We start from the raw sequence: 22,661 nt of genomic DNA, 5'->3' as shown, positions 1-22,661 counted from the left end.
CTCGAGTTGGGCTGCAGCCTCTGAACACGAACAGAATATTGACCGTCTCAATTCAATATCATGACTTTGAAAACACCGAATGACTTGTTTTATGACTGTCCTCTGCCTCAGTACCTGCAAATACCACCAGATAACACACTAAATCAGTCAGGTTTTGAACCCATATTTCTCCTTGTTACATATAGTATTACTTGAAATATGACCAATGTCATGGGATTTTCCGGGATAATGTGCTTCTTCCCCTGGGATTGAAAACGTCTAATTTTCAGGAAAAAATATTAATCCCTTGCACAGTGCAGCAAAAGTGGACTGAGCCGGGCCCATGAAAAAAACCCTAACCTTTAATCTTTCTTTAGAGTTTCATACAGTGGAGAAAATGGAAAGAAGATTCATTGACCCAGTGGGACAAAATACACCTTACAACAAAATGAAATCCAGTGCATAAAGAGCACAAACCACAGCCTCAAATGACCACAGAGTTGTTCTTAACAAAATTAGGAGCCCATTAGTTGAAGGGCCATTGCACATAATTGCATTACTTTACATAATGTTATTGTTTTTCTGTCCCTGTGTGCATTTTTATACATCTGTGTGGCCATCTGCACGGTGTTGCGGTGTCCCAGCCAGGGAAGAAATAGCATCAATTGTGGGCAGCGATAAAGCAAAGACGCCCTGTAATTGAACTGTCCAGTGTGTGACTGAATGTGTGTGTGTGTGTGTAATTGAATGGCGCTGTGTGTGTGTGTGTGTGTGTGTGTGTGTGCGCGTGTTTGTGTGTGTAATTGAAGTGTGCATAGAAGTCTGCAGGCACGTTCATTGATTAGTGGTTCAGTCTTAGCTGCTCTCACATGGTATGGTCAAGCTTTTATTAGCTTTTCCTACGCAAATGTAACACATGCGCGCGCACACACACACACACACACACACACACACAAACACAAAAGAGAGAGACAGGTTGAGATAAAGAAGCAGATAAGAGATCTAATTTACTCTCCTGTCAGTCATGGCTGATTCATCTGAGAGGGAAACAAATGCTCTCGACTCGCTTGTGAAACACAAATTCAGCAGAAGACGAAGGAGAAGAGACCTGCATAAAAACAGCCGAGAGCAGGCAGGAAATCCTCAGGACTATAAAGATAACAGACAGGGCCAGAAATAGACAAGAAAGATACACAGTGCTGCCTGTCACCAGTTACCTTAGTTACGTTAGCTTAGATCACTATAAAAAATATTCAAATTGCAGCTAAGAGTGTGCTGGTGTCGAACATGTTTCTACTTCTCTTTAAAGGGACAGTTCATCCCAAAATGAAAACCAAATATTTTTCCTCTGGCCTGTAGTGCTGTTTATCCATCAAATCCATCCATCCATCTTAAAAATCTATAAAAAGGCATAACAAGACAAAAATGTTGAAAGGTACAACAAGACAAAAACGACATAAAAGACGTAACAAGACGAAAATGACACAAGGCAAAAATCGATGGCAAAGATGTAACAAGACAAAAATGATGTAAAAGACACAACACAAGGATGCAAACAAGAGGATGCAACAAGACAAAAACAACAAAGATGTGATGAGACAAAAATTATGCAACAAGACAAAAATGTAAAAGACATAATGAGGCAAAAAAAGATGTCAGACACGACAAGATGAAGATGACAGTACAAGACAAAAACAATGTAAAAGACGTTACAAGGTGAAAATGACATAGCAAGACAAAAACATCATAAAAGATGAGATGAAACAGAAAAGAGAGGGAGACTTGAATGTCAATAAAAGGTTCAGTTTAGCTTTGCACAGAAACAGCTGGTAGGAAAAAATCCTACCAGAGTGCTATTCTTTAAATTTTATACTTTGAGCTCATTTATTTTTTATTTTTTGCACAAGAATGTGTACTTCTACTGGAGTGAAGAATGTGTTTACTTTTGCCACCTCTGCCTGCAATGGACGCCTGTCAGCCTTGAACAAGCATTTTCTGTAGTCACAGTATAATTAAAAACATGTCATAGCAATTCTGAACAGAGAAATAGTGTTTTTTTTTTCATTTTTTAATCTATGGCATGCGTGACACTGAAGCGGTCTACACATGATTACCAGCTGAATTGGTTTTTGCCAACTTGAGTTATTCTATTTCTGTAGAGAGAACAATGGCACTTAGAGCGGCATCAGCCTCCCCTTGGGAGCAGCGCACGACTCAGATTTTACACTTGTGCACTGCTCTCAAAATTCTAATTATCTTAACGTTAACCCTGCTTTCCTTTCACCTAATTAGGCTTCCTTCTGTCAAAGATGTTCCAGTCTCTTAAAAGGGTCAGCTGACCTGATTGGACAATAAAAGGTCTGGCTGGAAAAGAAACAGCAATGTTGTAATATTATTAATATAATATAATTCCTGTACTGTATAAAAGAACTGCAGGTAGAGAGAGACCTCAGCTGACTTTATTAGATTAGAGGTACTGAGAAGAACTGATTAGAAGTAACAATTCATGCTTGTTCTTTCATGTTGAGTCGGTAAAGCATTTCGGGAAATGTAGTAAATCACTAGCAATGAAGAGGGGAGAATGAGTCCAGGAAAAAAAAATACAGCATTTCATCAGAAAATCCACCTGGAGCACAGTGAGTCATCCAGATTGATGAGATGGAACGGCGTGAGAGGATCTGAGAGGGGACCTTTGCTTTACACTCTATTAAAATAGAGTCATGTGGCGAAACTGACCTTACAACTTTGACAGTTAGTGCGGTGGCTGCGGTGATATGTGGTCAGCTCCTGTCGGCACAGATCCGACTCGGATATAAAAGTGTCGCGGAGAGGGGACGTACGAGCACAGGTGCAACACACCGGGCAAAATGAGTTTGAGCAGACCCGGCAGAGAGGGATAAAAGTGTCTTTACTTGGCCTTTGTTGAGGCTTACATGTGGAAGTGTGAAGACTGTCTGTCAGAACTAGCATACACATGCAGTGAAGCTGTTATATAGTGGGGCTAATGAGGCAATGTGGGGCAGATGTGCAGGCAGGAAGTCTGGTGATAGACTGAGGCAGGAACACACTGGCCCCACTTTCTTATGGTGTCAACATGTGATCTGTATCTGAATATTATTAATTATGTTCTGGATATTGACATTTAATTCATGGACTTTGCTTTTACACTTGCAATTAGTAAGAGTTCCCGTTATCTTCATTCTGCCCACACTGTAATAAGTTCTGTGACAGGTGTGGAGAGGCCGTGTCAAGGCCCAGTTAATGGAGTTAAAAACAAGTTTATTTTGAGTTTATTAGATATCAAAAAACCCTTAGGCAAGTGATAAAATATTTGAAATGGAAGGTCAGCCAGCATCCCTTGCAGTCCTTGATCCTACAGGCCTGTAACTGTCCAAAAAATGTCCACTTCCAAGATGTATTTGTTGCATTTGTTGCACTGTGAGAACCAAGCATCCACCTCAGAAAGTGTAGAAAGTTCAGAAGATGTGAAAGACTTAATTTCACCTTATTAGATTATTAAAGTGTGTAAAAACAAAGTATGGAAAGAAAACTTTATTAATCTATATGGATAATTTCAACATACATATAAAATGCAAACAATCAACCCCAAAACAAAATAATACAACAAAGAAAAGTCATTTTTAGCAGTTTATTCTTTCTCTTAGCATCTTCAACTAAATCAGGTGGTCCTGTTCGCTGCCTTTGTCACTGTTTTGGGTTTTGAATAATGTCTATTTCTCCCACTTTTCTTCCAGCTGTTTCTTGTAGTCTCAGGCGATGTGTCAGTTTTTCTGTTGTGTGGATTTCCTCTACTGTCGCCATCCACTGTTCCTGACAATGAGGATCCACTTTACCCCATTTCTTTGTGATAGCTTTCTTACAGCATTTTGATCAAATAGCTATCCCTTATTCTAATATTCTCTTCAGTAAGGCTAAAATTGACAAAATTACAGTACCATGTAGCTCATAGAGAAATCATACCCTTGTATCTTTTGTATAGCTTCATGTATAATTTTCCAAAACTTCAATAATTTGTGGCAATTCTAAATATGTGAGTGACCTACATCTATTGCTCCACTTGAATTATTTTATTTTAATCATAAGATTGTTTTAAATTGTAGTCTTGGGTAATATTTTCTGCTCTACTGATGTGAATATGGAAATTCTACAAAATTGTTTGAATAGGGTTTTTATTGACTTTAACAAAATAAACATGACATGTTTTTTTCTAAAAATTAAATGACTCATTCTGCTGAAAGTGGGCACTGTGAGGGTCACCAATGACACAGTTTCAATGCAGTTTTACATTTAATGAAAGATTGAGGCAGTGCTGATGATAAAATCCTACTAGGTTGAATATAAAGTTTGATGAAAATACACTCCACAAGCATAAAAATTCAGCTTAACACACATTTAAACTGAGCAAACAATGTGAGCAAAACAAAACCGCAAACTATGTTATCAAAGCAGCAGTGGCAAACAATTTTGCATGTCTAATGGATTGTACATTCCCATGTCTTGCTTGGGAATTTGACCTAAAGAGCTATATACATTGGAGGCATTGGAGGCATACTAATATGGGTATCAGAACAACCCTACTAAAGATGTGATTTGATTGCTCAAAACTTTATGTGGCTTGTGAACACAGCTTGATACACAGCTGGAAGAAAGATATGGACCTGTAAAGATATATGAAACTGCAGAGGACGGAGGATCACATTTTGGAAAAAGTATTTTTCTTTTCACTGCGTCTGGATGCAATGTGTAGATTGCATTTACACCAGGCACCAGATGTGGCCCGGGCCCATATGTGGTCTGGCCTTCTCACTGCATTTCAGTCACAATGTATTTACACCTGACATTAACATTCGTTTTGTTTTTATTTTTGTCATTCAGATCATATTGCATGTCAGTGGGGTCAGTGAGTGACTGCAGGTGAGGTGAGAGATAGGTCTGAAACAAGAGGTGGTGAATAAAAAGAAAGTAACAGATTAAATTGATGGATAAAATTCCTTTTTGTTGTCCTGGTTTTCTCCTACTGCCAGACCATCTCACTGCCAAAGCCTATTGTGGCACTGTAGTTATCAGGCATGATGCCAGACTAATGAGCAGGAATTTAATGAGGAGATTTCTGACCAGGAGGCTGGTTAACAAGCTTTTGCATTTCATTTTTAAAAATTCAGTGTCAAAACATTGTTTTGAAGAAGCTGCATACAGCTATAAATGGAATGTATACTATCCATGACCTATCTACCTGAGAGCTCCCGGCAGTTTTAATGTTTCTTTTGCACTTCTGCCCACTCGCATAGCAAAGCCACTTTTTTTTTCAGATAGTGCATTATCCTTTTACAGTGAGGCTTTTATTTTTACTGGATCTTTGTCTTTACTGGATAAAATGTAGAAATGATTGAATCCATTATTTCAATGGAAAGTGGTTTTAGTCATTTTACAACAGAAATATTACATATATATCTCTACAGTCTTGAATTTCTTAGGTGTTACTGCTTCATTGCTCATGAGAAATAACTGAAGAATGAACTGAGGACTTGTGATGCAGACATTCACAGGTATATGATTACACAGCCCTTCATACCTCCGCCCTAGCGCTTTGTTGAGCTTGTGCGGAGTAGTGCCGTTTGGCTTGCGTGGGTAATTACAGTTTCTTTTCAAGAGCTTGCTTTGAAAATGAGAGGAAGCGCTCACCTTTTATAATGATAACACCTGCTATTTTCATGTTCCCACTCTAAATAAATGAAATGGGCAGCTAAAGTGAAAGCAGAAACAGGAGGCTAGAAGGCAGAGGGGATGAGGGATGATGCAGACAGATCAGACCATGCGAGGCGACTTCACTTGGTGATAATTAGTAACCTTTGACACTGGACCTGCCATGAATAAGTCGCAGCTAAGCAGAAGGAATGCATGGCAGGCTAATTAACAGAACATGCTAATGAGATGATTTGTCCATGTTGCTGGCTGTAACCACAGAAGAGAAAATGATAAGATGTGATGGAGGGGGAGAAGCAATCAGCATGGCAACACGGAGAGTGATATTTAAAGGTGATTAGAGCTAATTTACTGAAGCTTCACCCCCGGTGGTCTGCTCAAACACAGGTGGAAATCATGTGTAGGTAGCTGAGTTATCTAAGTAAATGGCACTGAACAAACTCACTCTCCCATAAGAACTTGTAATACTCTGATTAATTTTCACACTAATTAGGCCTGACAGTAAGAAAAAATACACCTGCAAATCTAATTTTAATTTAAGACATTCATTTGTCAAAGGTTTTAACTTGCTGTTTCATGAATGAGAAAGAAATATGACTGTCAGTCTCACGCATGTCTGTTAAGTCCTCTAAAGTTGTCTTAATTATCTTGCTAACATGGGTTAAATAAACCAGACAGTTTGTTGTAGTTAGCATCATTGCTGTTGGTCAACATATTTTTTTCACCCTGGACTTATCCAGTCTTCCAAAATGTTGAACTAGTCTTTTAATATGGCAATTGAGGGCAGCAAAAACAAGCTAAGCACAACACATATTGTTGATATGGTAAACTTGTTGGCAAACAGTTGATGATTTACCAAACTGGCCTCTTCAATCTGTGTACAAAAAATGTGACTTTACACTTTGAAACTGCGTGAAGTACTTAACTTAAAAGTCTAATTTTTTTTATGCCGGTGAAAATGCCAGTCCTTCCCATTCTTCCATACAGACTTGCTTCTTATACTCCGCCACCTCCATCCGACATTTTTTTCATTGGAGAAATTGTTGTGTCCTTAGCATACAAAATTGTATCTTGGCGTATTCACTGAACTGAGTTCAATAGTTTCATTTGTATGCAGACTGAAGAGGATGGGCTGGATTTACACATCCAGCAGACAGAAACAAAACACAGCTACAAATAAACGCTAATGTTGCTCTAACACCCAACTAAACTTTAACATATATGTACAGGTGAATTTCTGTAACAGAGCCAACAGTTAGCGTGGGCCGCCATTATAAATACGAATTTGTTCTTGATGACTTGCCTGGGTAAATAAACGTAAAATAGAAATTATGGGTCAAAATATCATAAAAGGCTGTTTTAATAAAATAAGGGTGACTAACATCAATTATAAAAGTTAAAAAACTGAACGCCTTGCTGCAGGGTTGGTGCCCCAGTCGACAGGCCATTGTACAGGAAGAATGCTATAACCAAAACTACAAACAAAATAAACTCGCTTTTAATGAAACAGAAAACGCCAAAACTGCTATCAGTGCCACAGCAAACCTTAAATGATAGCACCACAATCCAGCAGGTGAACTCCCACTGCACCAGCCACTCCTGTGACTGGAGGCCAACACCAGCTGCAGCACATGCAACATGATCGAACAGTAAAACTCAAGAAATAAAATATAAAATGAGCATTATAAAAAGCACACTGTAGACAGCCGACAGGCAAAAATTTACCTGAACACATGTTAAATCAATGCTTAATGTTAAACATAGAACTGCCACTATTTCTGGACACTTATTTTCTGAGAAATTCAATATTTATAGAAGAAACATTACCTCAGGGTGCATTTACTCCCCTATATTACCCTACAATCACATAATCTTAAATAAAACTGAAATCGTTTGTCTTACTGGAGAATCGTGTGCACATGAATGACGACACCTGTGCTTCATGGGGCTCTGAACAACTAAGGTGCTCTCACCCTGATTGGCCAAATTGCATCTGGGTCCTAGTGTCCCTTCACTTCATTTCCAACAAATGAATGTCCAAAAATCAGTGTCATTTGTTTGGTCTCCACCAACTCCTGATGAGAAAAAGAAATCTGCCCTGTAGCTGCTAAGTGCTCACCTGCTACTCACTAACATACATTTTCGGTGCAGGATGGGTAGCGCACAGTGGATTTTTAGAGCTATTTTGATGAAAATAGCTGCCCTGCTGTGGCTGAAAATGATTGATAACAGCAGTGAGAATTGACCTAAACAGTAAAACCAAAAGTCAGGAAGTCAAAATAAATGGATACTTATTTGTAACATATAGTTTGACGTGGCTCTGCAACACTAATTGGTTGCATCTCAATTCGTTCCGTGTCAGTCAGAGAAAATTATCAGGTGCGATTGGATTGCTCTCTGACTTTCACTCTTACTCACTATTCTCTCAACCAGCAGCCCACCCCTCTCGCTGTTTCCTTTGCTTTCGACATCAGCCTGGGTTATTTTTAGCTCCGTCCAGGGGGAGAGAGAGAGAGTGACACAATCCCTTATAAATGAGTGGATGAGAGGAGGAGGCGGAGGAGGAAGAGGAGAATGCGTGGGCGCATTCGGGATGGGTGCTCATTTGAATATTCATAGAAGCAGCTGTGTTCACAAAGGTGCTGAGACGGCCATGAGCACGTAGGCATTGGTGAAAATCAATAGAGGCCTCTGCCACTGAGAGCATTGGATGATAGGCTTGACTAGTAAGTGGAGCATACTAATTACAAGTTATGTGGGACATGCTAATGTGATGGAGCAATGACAACAAAAGAGAGAGATGTTTCGTGACATGCAGCAGAAAGGAGATTTTACGTGTTTGTTCTGAATAACCGTATTGCATGTTCTCAGCTCTATGGTTTCCGTAATCTCACACTCTCTAAGAATCAGTGTTACTTATTCCAAGCTTTTCCTGCAGTATAATTTCTCATGCCAAAAGCCAGCTCTGAGGCTGTCTGCTCTCCAAACATCCTGAGACATCCTGAGCCTGTGTCAAGATTTTCAGTGCTGGTAATATGGTTCTGACAGGTGGAAATGGATGGTCTCTCCACCACTTTTCTCCAGTAATCTTGACATGGATTGGATGCACTGACAAAACAGAAATGTGGCACAGATATTCATGGTACCCAGAGGATGTATCCTCTGACTTTTCCCATAGCAGCACCCTGAGCTTGACATTTGTGGTTTTAAGTGAATTGAAAATGAGGATTTTTGAAAAAAATCATTATTATTAGTATTGTCGATATTTATCAGCTAATATACACTAACAACAATTTAAATCGATATAGTTAGAGATGTCAGTATTGGCTAATAATTTATTGTGCGTCTCTCATTGTAATGACTTTGGTGATCCCTTAATTATTTACAGTGGTGTACAGTAACGAAATACATTTACTTGACTATTTGTTTTTTTGGAAGCTTATGACTTTCACTCCACTACATTTCAAAGACAAATATTGTACTTTTGACTTCACTACATTTCTAGGGAGGTTGTCATTACTCGTTACTTTTAGGCGAAGCATAGCTTTGAAGTCAACTGTTGCTGTTTTTTCTTTTCTAAAATGCACTTGGCCACACGCTTGGTTCCTCACAGAAGGAAACCAATCACAGTACCCGCTCTCAACTGGGATTGATGTAAAAGCGGAAATATGTCATCCAGGCGCTCTGTAATAAGCGCACACAAGCTCTCCCTCTTTCATTCAAACAGAACTCGGTAATGGCGATGGCAGGAGAAAGACGAAATTAAATCTCAAGGTTATTATAATAAGAAAATTTATAATATAAAATTAGAAAATGAGAAATGATTCCAGGTAGACTTTTAATGTTGGATTGTTTTTATTGGGGTGAAAAATACCACATAATTCATGTATATACTGCCCCTGAAGACAGAAAGAAATCTGTTATTGAACAGACTTGGAGAACTCCTTACAGTTAGCTTCAATCTAATTTTATGCAGTAATTTTAATACAGTTACATCAGAGAATGACAACAGCTGTCCTTTTTGTTTTTGATTGTATTTCTATGGTAAAGTTTTTATAGGTGTTTTTATAGGCTTTGTGTAGCATCATGGTTCTACAAACAAGTCAGTGCATCATTAGGTGGTTTCAGAGAGTTACAACCTTTTGTAAATGCATTGTGAAAACAATACAGCAACTTTAACTTGTAGTTGAGTATTATTTGACTGAGAGTATCTATACTTTGTATTAAGTACTGAGGTTGAGTGCTTCGTCCACCACTGGTTATTTATCTTGTTCCATCATCAGGTTAAAGTTTTAATCTGTTATATTACAGCAAAACTGATCCATTTCCCTCAGAGTCGACTGAACAGCTGTTTTAAATATTAAACACACTAACTAAGCCGAACATAGTAAAATGATACCTGCTAAACATCAGGTTAGTTATGTGAGCATGTTGGGCTCCTGCTGGTAACATTTAGCTCAAAGCACCACTGTGGGACTAAGTCATTGTTTGCAAGTCACAAGGAAGTCTCAGATCTTAACAAATCTTTCCACGTGTTTCAACATCAAGACAAATATCTCCCGAGTCAAGTCCAAAGTCCTAAACTTTGAGTTTTGAGTCCTACATAAGACATTATGCAATAATGAATTTCCAGCCTCATTGATTTACAAAGTTACTTAGCTGTTAAGTTGCCTTTAGCTAAGCATTACCTCGCTATGTTAGTATTAACCTTGACTTACCGTTTTTTGTGCAACTTCAAATGTTTGACAAAGTTGGAAGTTGTTGCGTCTCCATCTATAATTTTTTTTTGACCTGCATGTTTTACATATTTTTTTTGTTGACCAGTGTCTAGAGTTTGCATGTGAATGAATTTATTTTTGGTATCAAATTTGTGACTCCAATATGACTCTACACTACAGTCTGTGCCAAAGTACAGCAACAAAGACTCATAAGCATATCTTTACACTCTACTTATTGAGATGACAAACAGATGTCCCCTCAGACAAATTTGTGATACTGAGCTTTACAAATAAAATTGACTGGACTTGGAAAAGGTAAATCAGCTCAAACTTACATCAGTGTAAATGTAGACTGCAACTTCAGTCAGCCTGTGTGATTTAGAATGACAATAGAAATTACAATAGAAATTAGGGATGTCCAGATCTGATCACATGATTGGAATCGGGTGGAAATGATCAGATTTAACCTTACAAAACAACAAGCAAGGCCATCTTCACGTTTTAAATTCATCCTGTGGTACAAAGAGATTGTCAAATGGAATAATGGCTTAGTTTTAATTTTAATAAGTTCCACAACATCAATATTCATTGTTGCACAGATGGAAACAACACTGTAAACGTCACAATTTACGGCAGGCGGGGAATTCAGACAACATAGTAGTGAGCTGGTAGTTAGAAGGCGAACGCAGGGCAAACGTATCACCTCGGGACAGCGAAAATGTTTGCAGTTTGGAGGTATTTTAAACTGGACAGCGAAGGCAGTGCAAGAGCCACTTGTAATGTGTGCAAACTGGGCATTTAGTGTGGTGGAAATGTGGATGTGTTCTCTTTTTTTCTTCTTCTTATCAATGCATTGCTGAAGTAGGGACTCTGTATCAGCAGATACTCAAAATCAAATGACTCGGACTCGGGGGCAAAAATATGTGATCAGGACATCCCTAATAGAAATAGCTTATTGTAGTTTTCTATAATTACAGCTAAAATATTTCAGACAAGATGGGTTTAGGCCAGATTGACTGTGGCCACCTTGCATTTTTTTTTACTATTAAATGTCATTTCAAATGCCATGTCAGACAAGTGATATTAAAGGAAAGAATAAGGGCACTGCATTTAAGGTGTTACTGAAAATAACAGTTCAAAAGGAGAGAAGCCAGTCTGAGGGATCTTTAAGTGGTATTTTTCAGTGTGTGTGAAAGTGTAGACATGTATTGTCAGTTTTACAGATTTGTGTACTAGCCAATGTCATGTATGGTAAAAGTCAGAAGTAGTGCTGTAATAGAAGATGATGGCCCCATCTGTGGTTCTCTCTGGCTGTAATGGTTACTACAGAGTGAGTAAAAAGGTCAGTGAAGGGGGAAATGGTGATCGTATCACTCAGAACGACTGCTAACCGCTCTCCAAATGATGTGCATGAATGATTCACTAATGCCACTAAATGCATTTCAGCAGCACTTTCCCAACATGGTGAAAAAAAATGAATAACCATAGAGCTTGTTTCCAAAACAGACTGTTGCATTTAATCCAGCGCTTCAGCAGTGTACAGTAAACAACAAAAAATGCACACACTTAAGAGAGACAAAAAATAAACTTCTCGATAAATATATTTGGTATTTCTCATCATTTACTAAAGAAACCGTATCAAAGTGTGACTTCAGGGATTTTCATGCACACCGTAACACTCACACAGACTAACTGGACTGAAATCAACTGAAACATTTCTGCCTCTCTTGGGCTACTTTACTACCGGCACCAGTAGGCCTGCACAGCTTACATTAAGTGCACATTACAGAGAAATATTGATGTTGCAAGTAAAAGGCACTCAGAGAAAAGCTGGGCCATGCCATTAAACTCAAAGCAAACTGACCACAATCACTTAAGCAACTGAATGATTTCATTCCAAAACCATATTTATCAAGTTTGTCTTAAAAAAATACAATCTGAAATTTACTTGTGACTGTTAAAAAAACAAAACACATTTCTGTCCTTAAAAATAATCATAATTATAACCCATAATGTGCTTCACTTCATGTGAATTTTCAATTTTTCTGTGTCAGTTCCTTCAAATGGCACATGTCTCATTTTGGAATGAAACGATCACAATTAACAGGCACAGCAACACACTTGAAATCATTACAACCAGAGAGCTGTTGAAACAGAAATAAAAACAATAGTGTAGGCAGCTGCCTTAAATAGATACATACTGTATTGTATGTCTAAATCTGCTCTGTCTACTCAAAATAGAAGATACATAAATAGTCTTTACAATCTGTACAAGCATATACATAAGACACTCACTGTTGGAGGTACATTTAGAAATGTGGCTACACTCTACACTCTTAGTGCCTACAGCATTTATGATATGTCGTTTCAAAGAATACACAGTATTTCAGGACAGTTGTGTGCACACACGGATGAACACATCAATACTGTGAGGGATCATCTTAGATCATCTTGGGTTTTACGAGCAGACTGTGAAAGGACCCTGTGAAACCGGATAGGCAGCACAGAGGATAAAGCAAGGGAACCAGGGGAAATAGATTGAAGTGTAGCTTTGGTGTGCGCACACACACATACAGCACACATTTCTACGGCTGCTGCTCCACATGATAACAGGAACTCCATGCAAAAAAAATTGGACCACATGTGATGCCCAGTAAACATTTTATCAAAGAGATAGAACCAAATATCAATTGAATACGATAACGTCGCTACAGCTGACGAGAAGCTGCTGGGTCTTCCTCGAAACCACATCACCTGCTGCTAAAGACCACACACTATCAAAACATACTGCTACATTTTGGCTCCACCGCTAAGATTTTGCTCTTCTTTCAAGGAACAATTTACAAAGGGCCATCTGATAATACTTTTCATTCTTGCGTATGGAGTGCAAGAAAGGACAATATCCAGGACAAATGCATCAAGACGTTTTCACAATAGCTACCGCTCTATTATGAAGCTAACCTGATCCACGAGGAATGATGAATTAAATCTTGTTAAACCTGCATCCAGGGAAGAGTTAACGTTCTTGTGTTCAGTCGCCTATATAAACAATTTTATCAATTTTATGTCCTTCCTTGGAGAGTGGGAGAATGGAAGGTACAAAGAAGGAAAAACATTGATTTCCCTTCAAGGCTCACACCTAAATGTTCAGTGATGTTGTTGCCTTTGTTGTGTTCAGCAGGAGGCAAGGATCAGAGGAATCAGTCAGGCAGGGACGAGGCCATTACGCGCTTTGTCTTTGTTGGCTTGTGTTCACTCAAGCGTGTCTGTAATGGGATTTCCTTGTCATACAGTGTACAAGTCATCTATGACAAGTCCAAGAGTGCTTAGGGAAAGCAATTTCATCTGTGGGGACTGACAATGCAGCCCATTATGTCCAAACCCCAATACCTCACAGAGTGGTGATTTCTATCAATCCACTACAGCTGGGTTGTGGTTTTCCACCACAAAGACTGGTGGCAGGTAGGAAAAGAGTTCACCTAGCGCAAATTGGAGTGTGGAGAGAAACATGAGAAACATTAAAGAAAGAGTGCATGTGGGAAAATTTGCTAAGCATGCTTGCTTCTTTTGCATGAATTTGCCTGATTCCCTTTTCAGATTCGACCCCTCACTGCGGACCACTACTTTTGCCTAATGAGCGATCGCACTGGAGCAGTCAGGGACTAAGTGGTGTTTGTGCGCCACAACAGTGGTTCTACAGGGAGGGGAAAATTTATGTTCCATTTACCTCAGCAAGTGGCACACTTGTGGCCCTGAGCTCCTCTAACTATTACGATTCCTTTGGTAGGAAAAGTGTGTCCTTCTGAGAATATCTCTGAGACTGTTGCTCTGATCACATCTAAAATGCTGATCCAGATGCTCCTGGCAAATCTGTTTATAGATAACACCTCCTGACCCATATAGACACACCTCTTTAGGGAGGCTGTGCACTGCCAAGCTGCAGATAGAAGATCCGTGTGTGTTAGGTAACTATTCCTGAGGTGCCTATCGCTCATACATTTCCCCGACACAGGAGACTAGCCTTGGAGCAATGATCTATAGTGCGCTCTGGGCTCTGTGCTCCACTTAATCCCCAGGTAAATCTGTAATAGAAAACAACAGAAGAGGATAGGGGGAGTTTTTAGTGTGGCGCATACTTTACCCTGTATACCTACTCAGGATGGTGATGATGCCTACGCTAAACTGTCCTTTTCTGAGTCAACACTGTCAAAAAGTTTCCCTGGCACAATATTGCCAATATACAACTCCTCTACCCTCTTAACTCTGTCATGGTGCATAGAGGAAAAGCATGGATGTGCCTACATCTTGTTCAGTTGTCTTTCTCAAGCAAAAAGTCCAAGTTCTCCATCCTGACAAGACAACGAGTGCACCCTCTGTCACAAAGTGCCCTGATCAGCCGTGAAGAATCCCCCTTCCTTCTTTTTCCTCCTCCTCAGTCTGTGGGCCCTCCAGCAAACAGCCGCCACAAGCAGCATCACCACGCCAGCGCACAGCAGTGCCACTGACACCACTTTGGTCTGGAGCAGCGTGTTGAATGTGAAAGTCACCCCGGTGCCCGCCATGCCGATCACTAGGGAAATCACGCCGAACGGGAACACGCAGCGGTACCAGGACTTTTCCGTCCCACCTGTTGCCTGGGCAAGCCTCTCCAGCGTGGGGAGAGACTCTGGAGGAGGTTTGGCTGGGTCTCTCCCAACGCTTCCTTCCCCGTCTCCTCCTTCCCCGCAGCCATTCAGATCCTGGTTCTGGTTCTCAGAGTCCTGGGGTAAGGTGTTGGCCTCGCTGCTGTTACCGCAGTCCAGGTCAGGGTGAAGGACTGGGGCAGGGGGCTGGCGGCCTGAGGAGCAGCCCATGTCAGAGCTGCTGTCCTTGGGAAATGATGCGCGAAAGGCTGCCCGGCGGCGGCGGTCCTCTCAGCGTGCAGTCGTTGATTGCTACAGGCGCTTATGATGCTACACGGGGGTTCTCTGAAGCTGCTTCTAGTGCTGTTAATGCCAGTGAGGTTGCTGCTGTTGTTGTTGCTCTCAATACTTGCCAGCATGTGCCTGCAATTACAGAGAAGGAGAGAGAAGAGCGCTGAAAAAAAGAGAGAGTAGGAGATGGAAAGAAAAATAGCACACGACCAGGAAGACAGAACTGGGGAAACATTTTATCTTGGCTACAGATTAAACATTCAGAAAGAAAATGGTAAAAATAGAGGTGAAAGAGAACAGAACTCAAGATGTGAGTGTTTTATTTTTAGTCTCACTCACACACACAGACAGCTGGAAACAGGATGTACTCACCTTGTGTTTTCATTGTCCATCAATGGGTGAATGATTTCAGTGCAGCCTCGTCTCCGTAGCTGCTCGTGGCAGCAGCAGCAGCAGACGGTGTGTGTGTGTTGTGATGCCGATGTCCGTAGACTATATAATCAGAGGGGGGAGGAGGGGCCTACGGGAAGCCGTAGACAGTAGGCGATGCTCCGATTGGCTCCCTTTAGCAGACTGATTTCAGGGGAGGAGGGGTGGGTGTGAGGTTAACTGTTCAGCGGTCTCATTCACTGATATTAATTCATTATTTAGTGTGACGAGGAATTTGAGATGTCCCAAAGGTTCCCTCTTCAGGGTCTGCTGTAGGCTGCAGAGTCAAAATGGTTTCGCAAAAACAGAAAAAAATGCAGTGTTACATACTATGTATAAATGACATCAGTGCAGTTTTTTATCAAAGCATGCTATCAGCAGTCGTCCCTGGTTTGGCTGTACCTGCACAAAATGTATGTGCAGCACATTCTACACGTCTTTTGCCATTTGCTGCCACACTCACACACATTGTTACTTTGAGAAAATCGCCAATATCCCCAGATTACTTACAAGGCTGTGCAAGATCTCCACCTCGGGGCGATGCTGGAATATCATTATTGTTAGGTGGAAACCTTGTATCATCAAAGTGTCACCTTCTCATTGCAAAAACAAGGCTTGTCCTCAGCCTGACGACTAAATATTTTAGATCATTCACTGTAACTCTCACAGCCTAAGGGTTGACAAATTTTCTAAGCTCCTAGAGAAGCATGACATCTAATTTGTGATGATTAAAAAAGCACCCAAATCAGTATTAAGGGGCTTCACATGGCAACAGTGGTATGTAATTTAAGATTTTAGAGAAAACACCCACACCACATTAATTGAAACACAGCTCTCCCCTCTCTTTATTGAAATTTATTGAAAACATTCTGGAACACGATATTAATTCTCCACACCAGGCTCTACAACTTAAAGGGATAGTTCAGATTATTTGAAGGAGGGTTGTATGAGGTGTGTATTGATATTTTAGCCACATAAAAATCAACATCAGTTTAAGTGTACACTATATTTAGAATATTTTCACTGCTCTACCATGCCATCAGACAGCCATTTCCACCATTATATAAACAAAATATTCCTGTCTCTCACTCAGTCAAACTCCATTAGGGAAATCAGTCATTTTACCTTTTTATAAACATAGGAGTTACTGGTCTACCACTGCCTCAATTGTGTTAGTTTACTTATACTATACTTATATTGTGTGACTTCAATGAATCGGAAGTAACCATTTAATTAACCAAAGTCACACAATAACACAACTGAACTACCTGATTGAGACACCAGTAGACCAGCAACTCCTGTGTTCTGCGAGGTGAAATTACTGATCTCACCAATGGAGTCTGGTTTACAGAGAGAGAGAGCAATATTTAGCTTATATACAACAGTGGTTTCCCATCAGAAAAGGCTGTCTTTGCTTCTGTGCCGGTATTCCCCTCTGCTTCTCCAAACTGAGGCCACGCCAACCATTATTTATTGTAAGAAATACACAGGGCTATCAGTAAATCATATTTGAAGTCATAGAACCTCACTTCAAATATTCCAATCTGTCTCTTTAAAACAAACATGACAAAAATACAGGAAAAATACAGATAAAATCACAATACTTGCACAAGTAATCACAAATAATTCCATGTCTTCTCCCTGTCTTCCCATTGTCCCATACCATGTGCATCATCCATGCTACCCTGGACGAAAGTGTGACACTTAGCCTCGTCATGGTCCACGTGCTCATCACACTGTCCCCCTATATGTCCTCATATTGTTCACGCTCCCCCTTCTCCTCTCAGACAATGACATTGAGACACATGAGCCATCGGCAGGCATCCCTGGGGACGGCTCGTATCACGGGTAATAGAGCATTAGGTGCATCGTGTGTATGTACGTGCCGGCGTGCGTGCGTGTGAGGTGGTCTACAATTTCCATATTTTTCTTCTTTCTTGAGATGATGGAATTTCTCAATCCACAAGATCTGTTGTAATTATCCCATGTCTGATTTTGGCTGATAAATCGCAGGCACAGCCGCTCTGGAGGCAGCAGTAATCACATTGTTTGAGCCACAGAGACACACAGTTTTCTATTACTGAAACCCTGTGAAAATGGCAAAGGGGTCCAAATTTTTAATCCTGGAAGTGGTTTACTGCTGCTCCCTAAATGACGACAAACCACCACACAAAGGGCTGTAATCGTATTTCTTGAGTGAAACATGTAAGAAATGCACATTGACATTTGTTGTACCTCAAAGCTGTTTATGGTTTTCAGAGTAGTTGAAAATATTATTTGATTTGTCACTCGTCACATTTTAGACTGCAAGCCACAATTGACCCTTCCGACGTCCCACTCCTGTCACATTTGTTCACATCTTAAGTTAGTTAGCAAAACGCTAGCTAGCTAATTACTGATCTAGATTAGCAAGCTAGTTAGCTAATGATTGATATCTGTTGTCTGTTCAACTTCAGATAATGACCTTACTAATATGTTGCTGAAACATGGCACACTGTGGAATTACACTTTGTAGGTTGCTTTAATGTCTTATGTTGTAAAAGTTACGTTGCAACAATGTTCCTGCAATGACTGTGTTAGTAGGGAGATTAGCTAGTTAGCGTTTTGTGAACATGAGCCAACTTAAGATGTGAATATATGCTACTTTGACAGATCAACCAGCAAAATCTTTTTTTAATCTTTAAGTTTTTTTAAAAGTTTGATTTCTTTTCAACACTGATGATCTTAGCACATTGCATATCTAAGTACAAGGAACAGGAAAGGAGAAAGTTGATTGAAGTACCAAGTTTGCTCAGCTATTGTTGGAGTAAAAAGAGACGGGACTTATGAAGGGTCAGTTGCTCAATACCGTACAATCTGTTGAATGGGAGTTGTCCTAGACATGAGAAAATACAGGTACAGATGAGATTTTTTTCCTGGCCTTGAGCTATTGTTCCTCAAACAAAAAAAAATGCTAGAAATCCTTTTGTAAGCAAGAGACTTATCAACTTCTCAGCTGTTTTCAATCAGCGCTGCCAACAGTCCTCTTTCACTGCATTTTGACTTGTCATAGCAGGAAAGGCACAGGTGTGATTGATAGCAATAATGATTGATGAAACATCCCAGTGTGCCTTGTCAGTGTGAACAATACAGGGCCACAAAAACTGGCACGTCAAATGAAATGCTGCCCTTAATAATGTATAATTAATTACACCTTCTTCTCTGCTTTGACCTGTCAAATTGTTTGCAGTTCAAAAGGCCTGCTGTTGCCAAATCAAGCTTGAATTACTCGTTAATTTCAGGAGTCACATAATCACATAATTATCTTTTGATCTGTAACTGAGTCACTACTCTTGTTTAAATACTCAACAGTGCTTGTGAGTAGCTTTGCTAAATATAATGGTGCATGTAATAATAATTTTAGTTTGGGGTGTGTTCCTATTTTTGCTAATAGTGGTGATCGATTGCCCATGTTTACAGTGGTGGGTAGAGTACTAAAATGTTATACTCAAGTAAAAGTACAGTTACTTCCCCAAAACCAAAGGGAAATCTCTGATCTAGATTAAGGAGGGTTTCTCAGTGGCCAGCAAAACTACTAACAGAAGTTAACTACATTGAGGCACCAAATTGTTACACACATGACAATTATAAAGCTGCGGTAGGGACTCTGCCATCCACTTGAGTTGAAACGATTTTTAAAATAATATTTTTGTAGTTAAATTGCTTGTTCTTGGTGTGGACAGCCTGAAAAGTCCTGCTCAGCTCTGTCTAAAAATCTGAATTCACTTAAAATAGCCAGAATATACCCGGTAAGGTGGACATTTTGACTGATGGCTTCAATAAAGGCTGCAGTCTGTTCTGGTGTGCTGTTTCCCAGACATGCTGGCACACCTGCTGATGATTGGAACCATCGTTAGCTACACCTGTGCTTTTCCTGCTACTATAAGTCAAAATGTTCACAGTGACAGAGGCCTGCAATCGATATTCTGGTAACAATATTTCTGTTTTCAAAGCTAAAATGCTCATTTTACAGTTTGATTCGGTTAGATATCAAATGATGGTAGTCTTATGTGTTTTAGTGCCAGGTTAATATGTCATTGCCTCAGTGTTAATTAACAATATGCAGCTAATGAAGCAAAAAAGCACAGTGCCTATCAAGTGCAGCCTACTCTAGGTGGTTCTTGGGTACCACCATATCTCATACTGATTTATAACATGTCTGACATTGTGTGAGGCCTTGCCAATATCACCTAATGTTGGATTAAAAGCATTCAACCTCATCTGAAGGTAAGAAAACAATTTCTCTGCAGTTCTGCTCATTATGTCGTTTTTGTTGTTGTCTTGTGCGTCATAATATCAAGTACTGTGGCGTATGCTTAATTTCAGAGCCGTGAGTCATTTTATTTTTGCGTTCTGAGTTTGGTCGTGGTAATCAAAGCATTAGCAGTCCCCAGTGTTATTACTGCAGTCTGGGTTGCTCATTTTTGATTGCTGGTTTTATTGTGTTTGCACATTAATTGGAAATCTTGCTAGTAGTTGAGCCATTATGGTGTAATATGACTGTAATCTAATTCTTGAATTTGGTTTGAAAAATGGGTGTCTTGAATAAGACTATTAAAATGATGACACTGTTGGAATATTTTCATACCTGATATTTTCCTGGTTATAAAGGGTATGTTGACCCTTTTGGTGGCCACTCATCTGGCCTGAAGCTGAGGCCAGGCAGCCTCAAAGAGTGTTGAAGGAGCAGGGGGCAAATGCTGCTAATCTGCAGCCGTGGGTCTTATCTGAGGCATTTAGAGATGTAACTGACTTGATGTGACCGACTTAATATCAGCTCTCAGATGTACATCACTTTGGATAAAATTGTGAATTAATATTACTATTGGGGTTCAATATTGACATAAATCAATCATGGGGTATCGGATAAAAACTGTGCTAAGCAGTGCAAACTGTAACATGGATAGAGTTTTTAACTTTATTATTATTACGCTACAATATAGCTGGTCCAAAGGCCCATGGTGTAACAATAAACTAACCCAAAAAATGACAGTTGCCAACATAAACCAGCACGTTTTGGATGAACATATTACAAACACTTTGCAAATGCATGACCAGTGCATTACAAACACAAATATTTGCATTTTGCAACATAAAATGGCAAACTTAAACTCTCTGGGGAATTATGCAAATAAGGGTCGTCTAGCAGCCTATCAGCTGCATATGTGAATGTCACAAGCCAGAATCCTACAGTGCATCACAATAGTTGATGGAGGCGATTACACAAATTACAACACAAACTAAACAAACTTTCCAGACTGAAGTTCAGTTTCTGCCTCACCTTCTACTACTACGATGACGACGACTACTACTAAACATCAAGGGAAAAAAAGATCATGGTAGTGTGGTGTGGTGTGTCTCTAGATGCATATTTGGCTCATATTTCTGGTTTCACTGGTAACACTGTAAATGTCCTGAAATGCCCTAGAACCCTTTTCCATGGAAGAACTGTTTACATCACGGTGCTGTCTGCTATGCTGAATGCCCTCTGATGCTATAACGTAATGTGTTTTTCTGTCACAGCCACAAAGGAGCCTTCAAGTAGGAGAGCAAAGGCTAAGATAACCCTCTTAATCTGGAGACCTAATCACTTGAGAAAGCACAGGCAGTGTAGGTGATATTGTGTCGTTACCTTGGCGGAGCAGAGAGGCTTATTCCATAGTTCAGGTTGTGTGTGTGTGTGTCCATTTGTGGAGGAAGGTCATTCTAATAACAGATAGCAGCCTTCAATAATGGATAGTGTGTGTGTTTCAACACACACGGTGGGAAAAAAATGTGGAGGGGGAGGAGGAGGAGGAGGAGGAGGAGGAGGCGGTAGAGGAGGAATGGATGAGAGAGTTATAGAAAGATCTTACACGCAACTGCCCGCTGTGCTGCCATCACCCGTTTACACACGCTAACAATGAGGAGCTTTGTGTCGGAGAGAGGCATGAACAAAAACACATACCCACACACACACATACAGCAGAACCACCCACAATACACACAGACACAGAGGGTCAGTGGAGCTGCTGATTGTTTGTCAGCAGGTGAAATGAACAAAGCAAGTTGAGTTGAGGAAATTACACTTGTAATGTGATGTATGTGCATGACTGACAGCAGCAATGTACAGTAATTTTTACTGATTTTTGACATGTGTATTGTTGCAGATTATGCAATATTCTTACATATGTTCTCAGTCCTGACCGAAATTGGATTTCTGGGTCCAATTCTGACATTAGGGAGTAAAACAATTTGGATATCAATATATATAGGCAACTATATTTACTTATACAGAATATAATACAGAGAATTTTATAAATATATTTAGTGTGCGTGCTTGTGTGATCGTTGGATGTAGTCAAAGGCCACTGTGACCTCACTAAACGTTAATAATTATGAGAAAAATACTAACAAAATTAAACCTGAATTAAAATAAAGGATCAGATACACGTAAAATGCTGTCTATAAAGCTTGCAAATATGACAAGTCTGATGATGCTGTTACTGATACTGCTCTAGACTGATATAGTTGTGACAGGCCAATATCGAGCCGATATATCTATCTCGACTGATATCGGTCAGGCTTATTATTTAAATTTGGAGTCAGAAAATGAATGACTCATAATTGTGTCAACAGCAGGAGCAACAAAAATAAAATAAATTATGTAAGAAACAGCTGTGGTAGAACAGTACGAATGATCAGAGTTGAACAGAAATAGCTCTTATAAAAATCTGTTTTTCATGTGCAGCAGCCTTAGCAGAATACTGCTGTGATGGGAATGACATTACCTCCTAATCAGTATGTTTACATGCACAAAGGCAACTCAGGTACTCTGAATACAGATTATGGTATTATTCCAAATAAGGTGTTTATTCTT

General features: G+C 39.8%; 1 protein-coding gene across 1 annotated transcript; it reads right to left on the bottom strand.

Annotated features, from left to right (window-relative positions):
- Window positions 1-13,963: 13,963 nt before the first annotated feature.
- Window positions 13,964-15,830, bottom strand: LOC146311656 (uncharacterized). Its single transcript, XM_084740920.1, has 2 exons — window positions 15,707-15,830; window positions 13,964-15,466 (listed from the first exon to the last, which is right to left on the bottom strand). The coding sequence occupies exon 2, from the start codon at window positions 15,272-15,274 to the stop codon at window positions 14,798-14,800; it is 477 nt and encodes a 158-aa protein (XP_084597046.1). The 5' UTR covers window positions 15,275-15,466; window positions 15,707-15,830; the 3' UTR covers window positions 13,964-14,797.
- Window positions 15,831-22,661: the final 6,831 nt, after the last annotated feature.

Source organism: Lutjanus erythropterus, chromosome 17 (assembly GCF_056507025.1).
Source record: "Lutjanus erythropterus isolate fLutEry1 chromosome 17, fLutEry1.hap2, whole genome shotgun sequence".
Lineage (NCBI taxonomy): Eukaryota > Metazoa > Chordata > Actinopteri > Lutjaniformes > Lutjanidae > Lutjanus > Lutjanus erythropterus.
The sequence above is the reverse complement of the archived record's forward strand: the minus strand, read 5'-3'. Positions and strand labels throughout refer to the sequence as shown.

What these genes read in the sequence shown, in the direction of transcription:
- LOC146311656 (XM_084740920.1), bottom strand. Translation starts at nt 15,274, where the DNA reads ATGGGCTGCTCCTCAGGCCGCCAGCCCCCTGCCCCAGTCCTTCACCCT.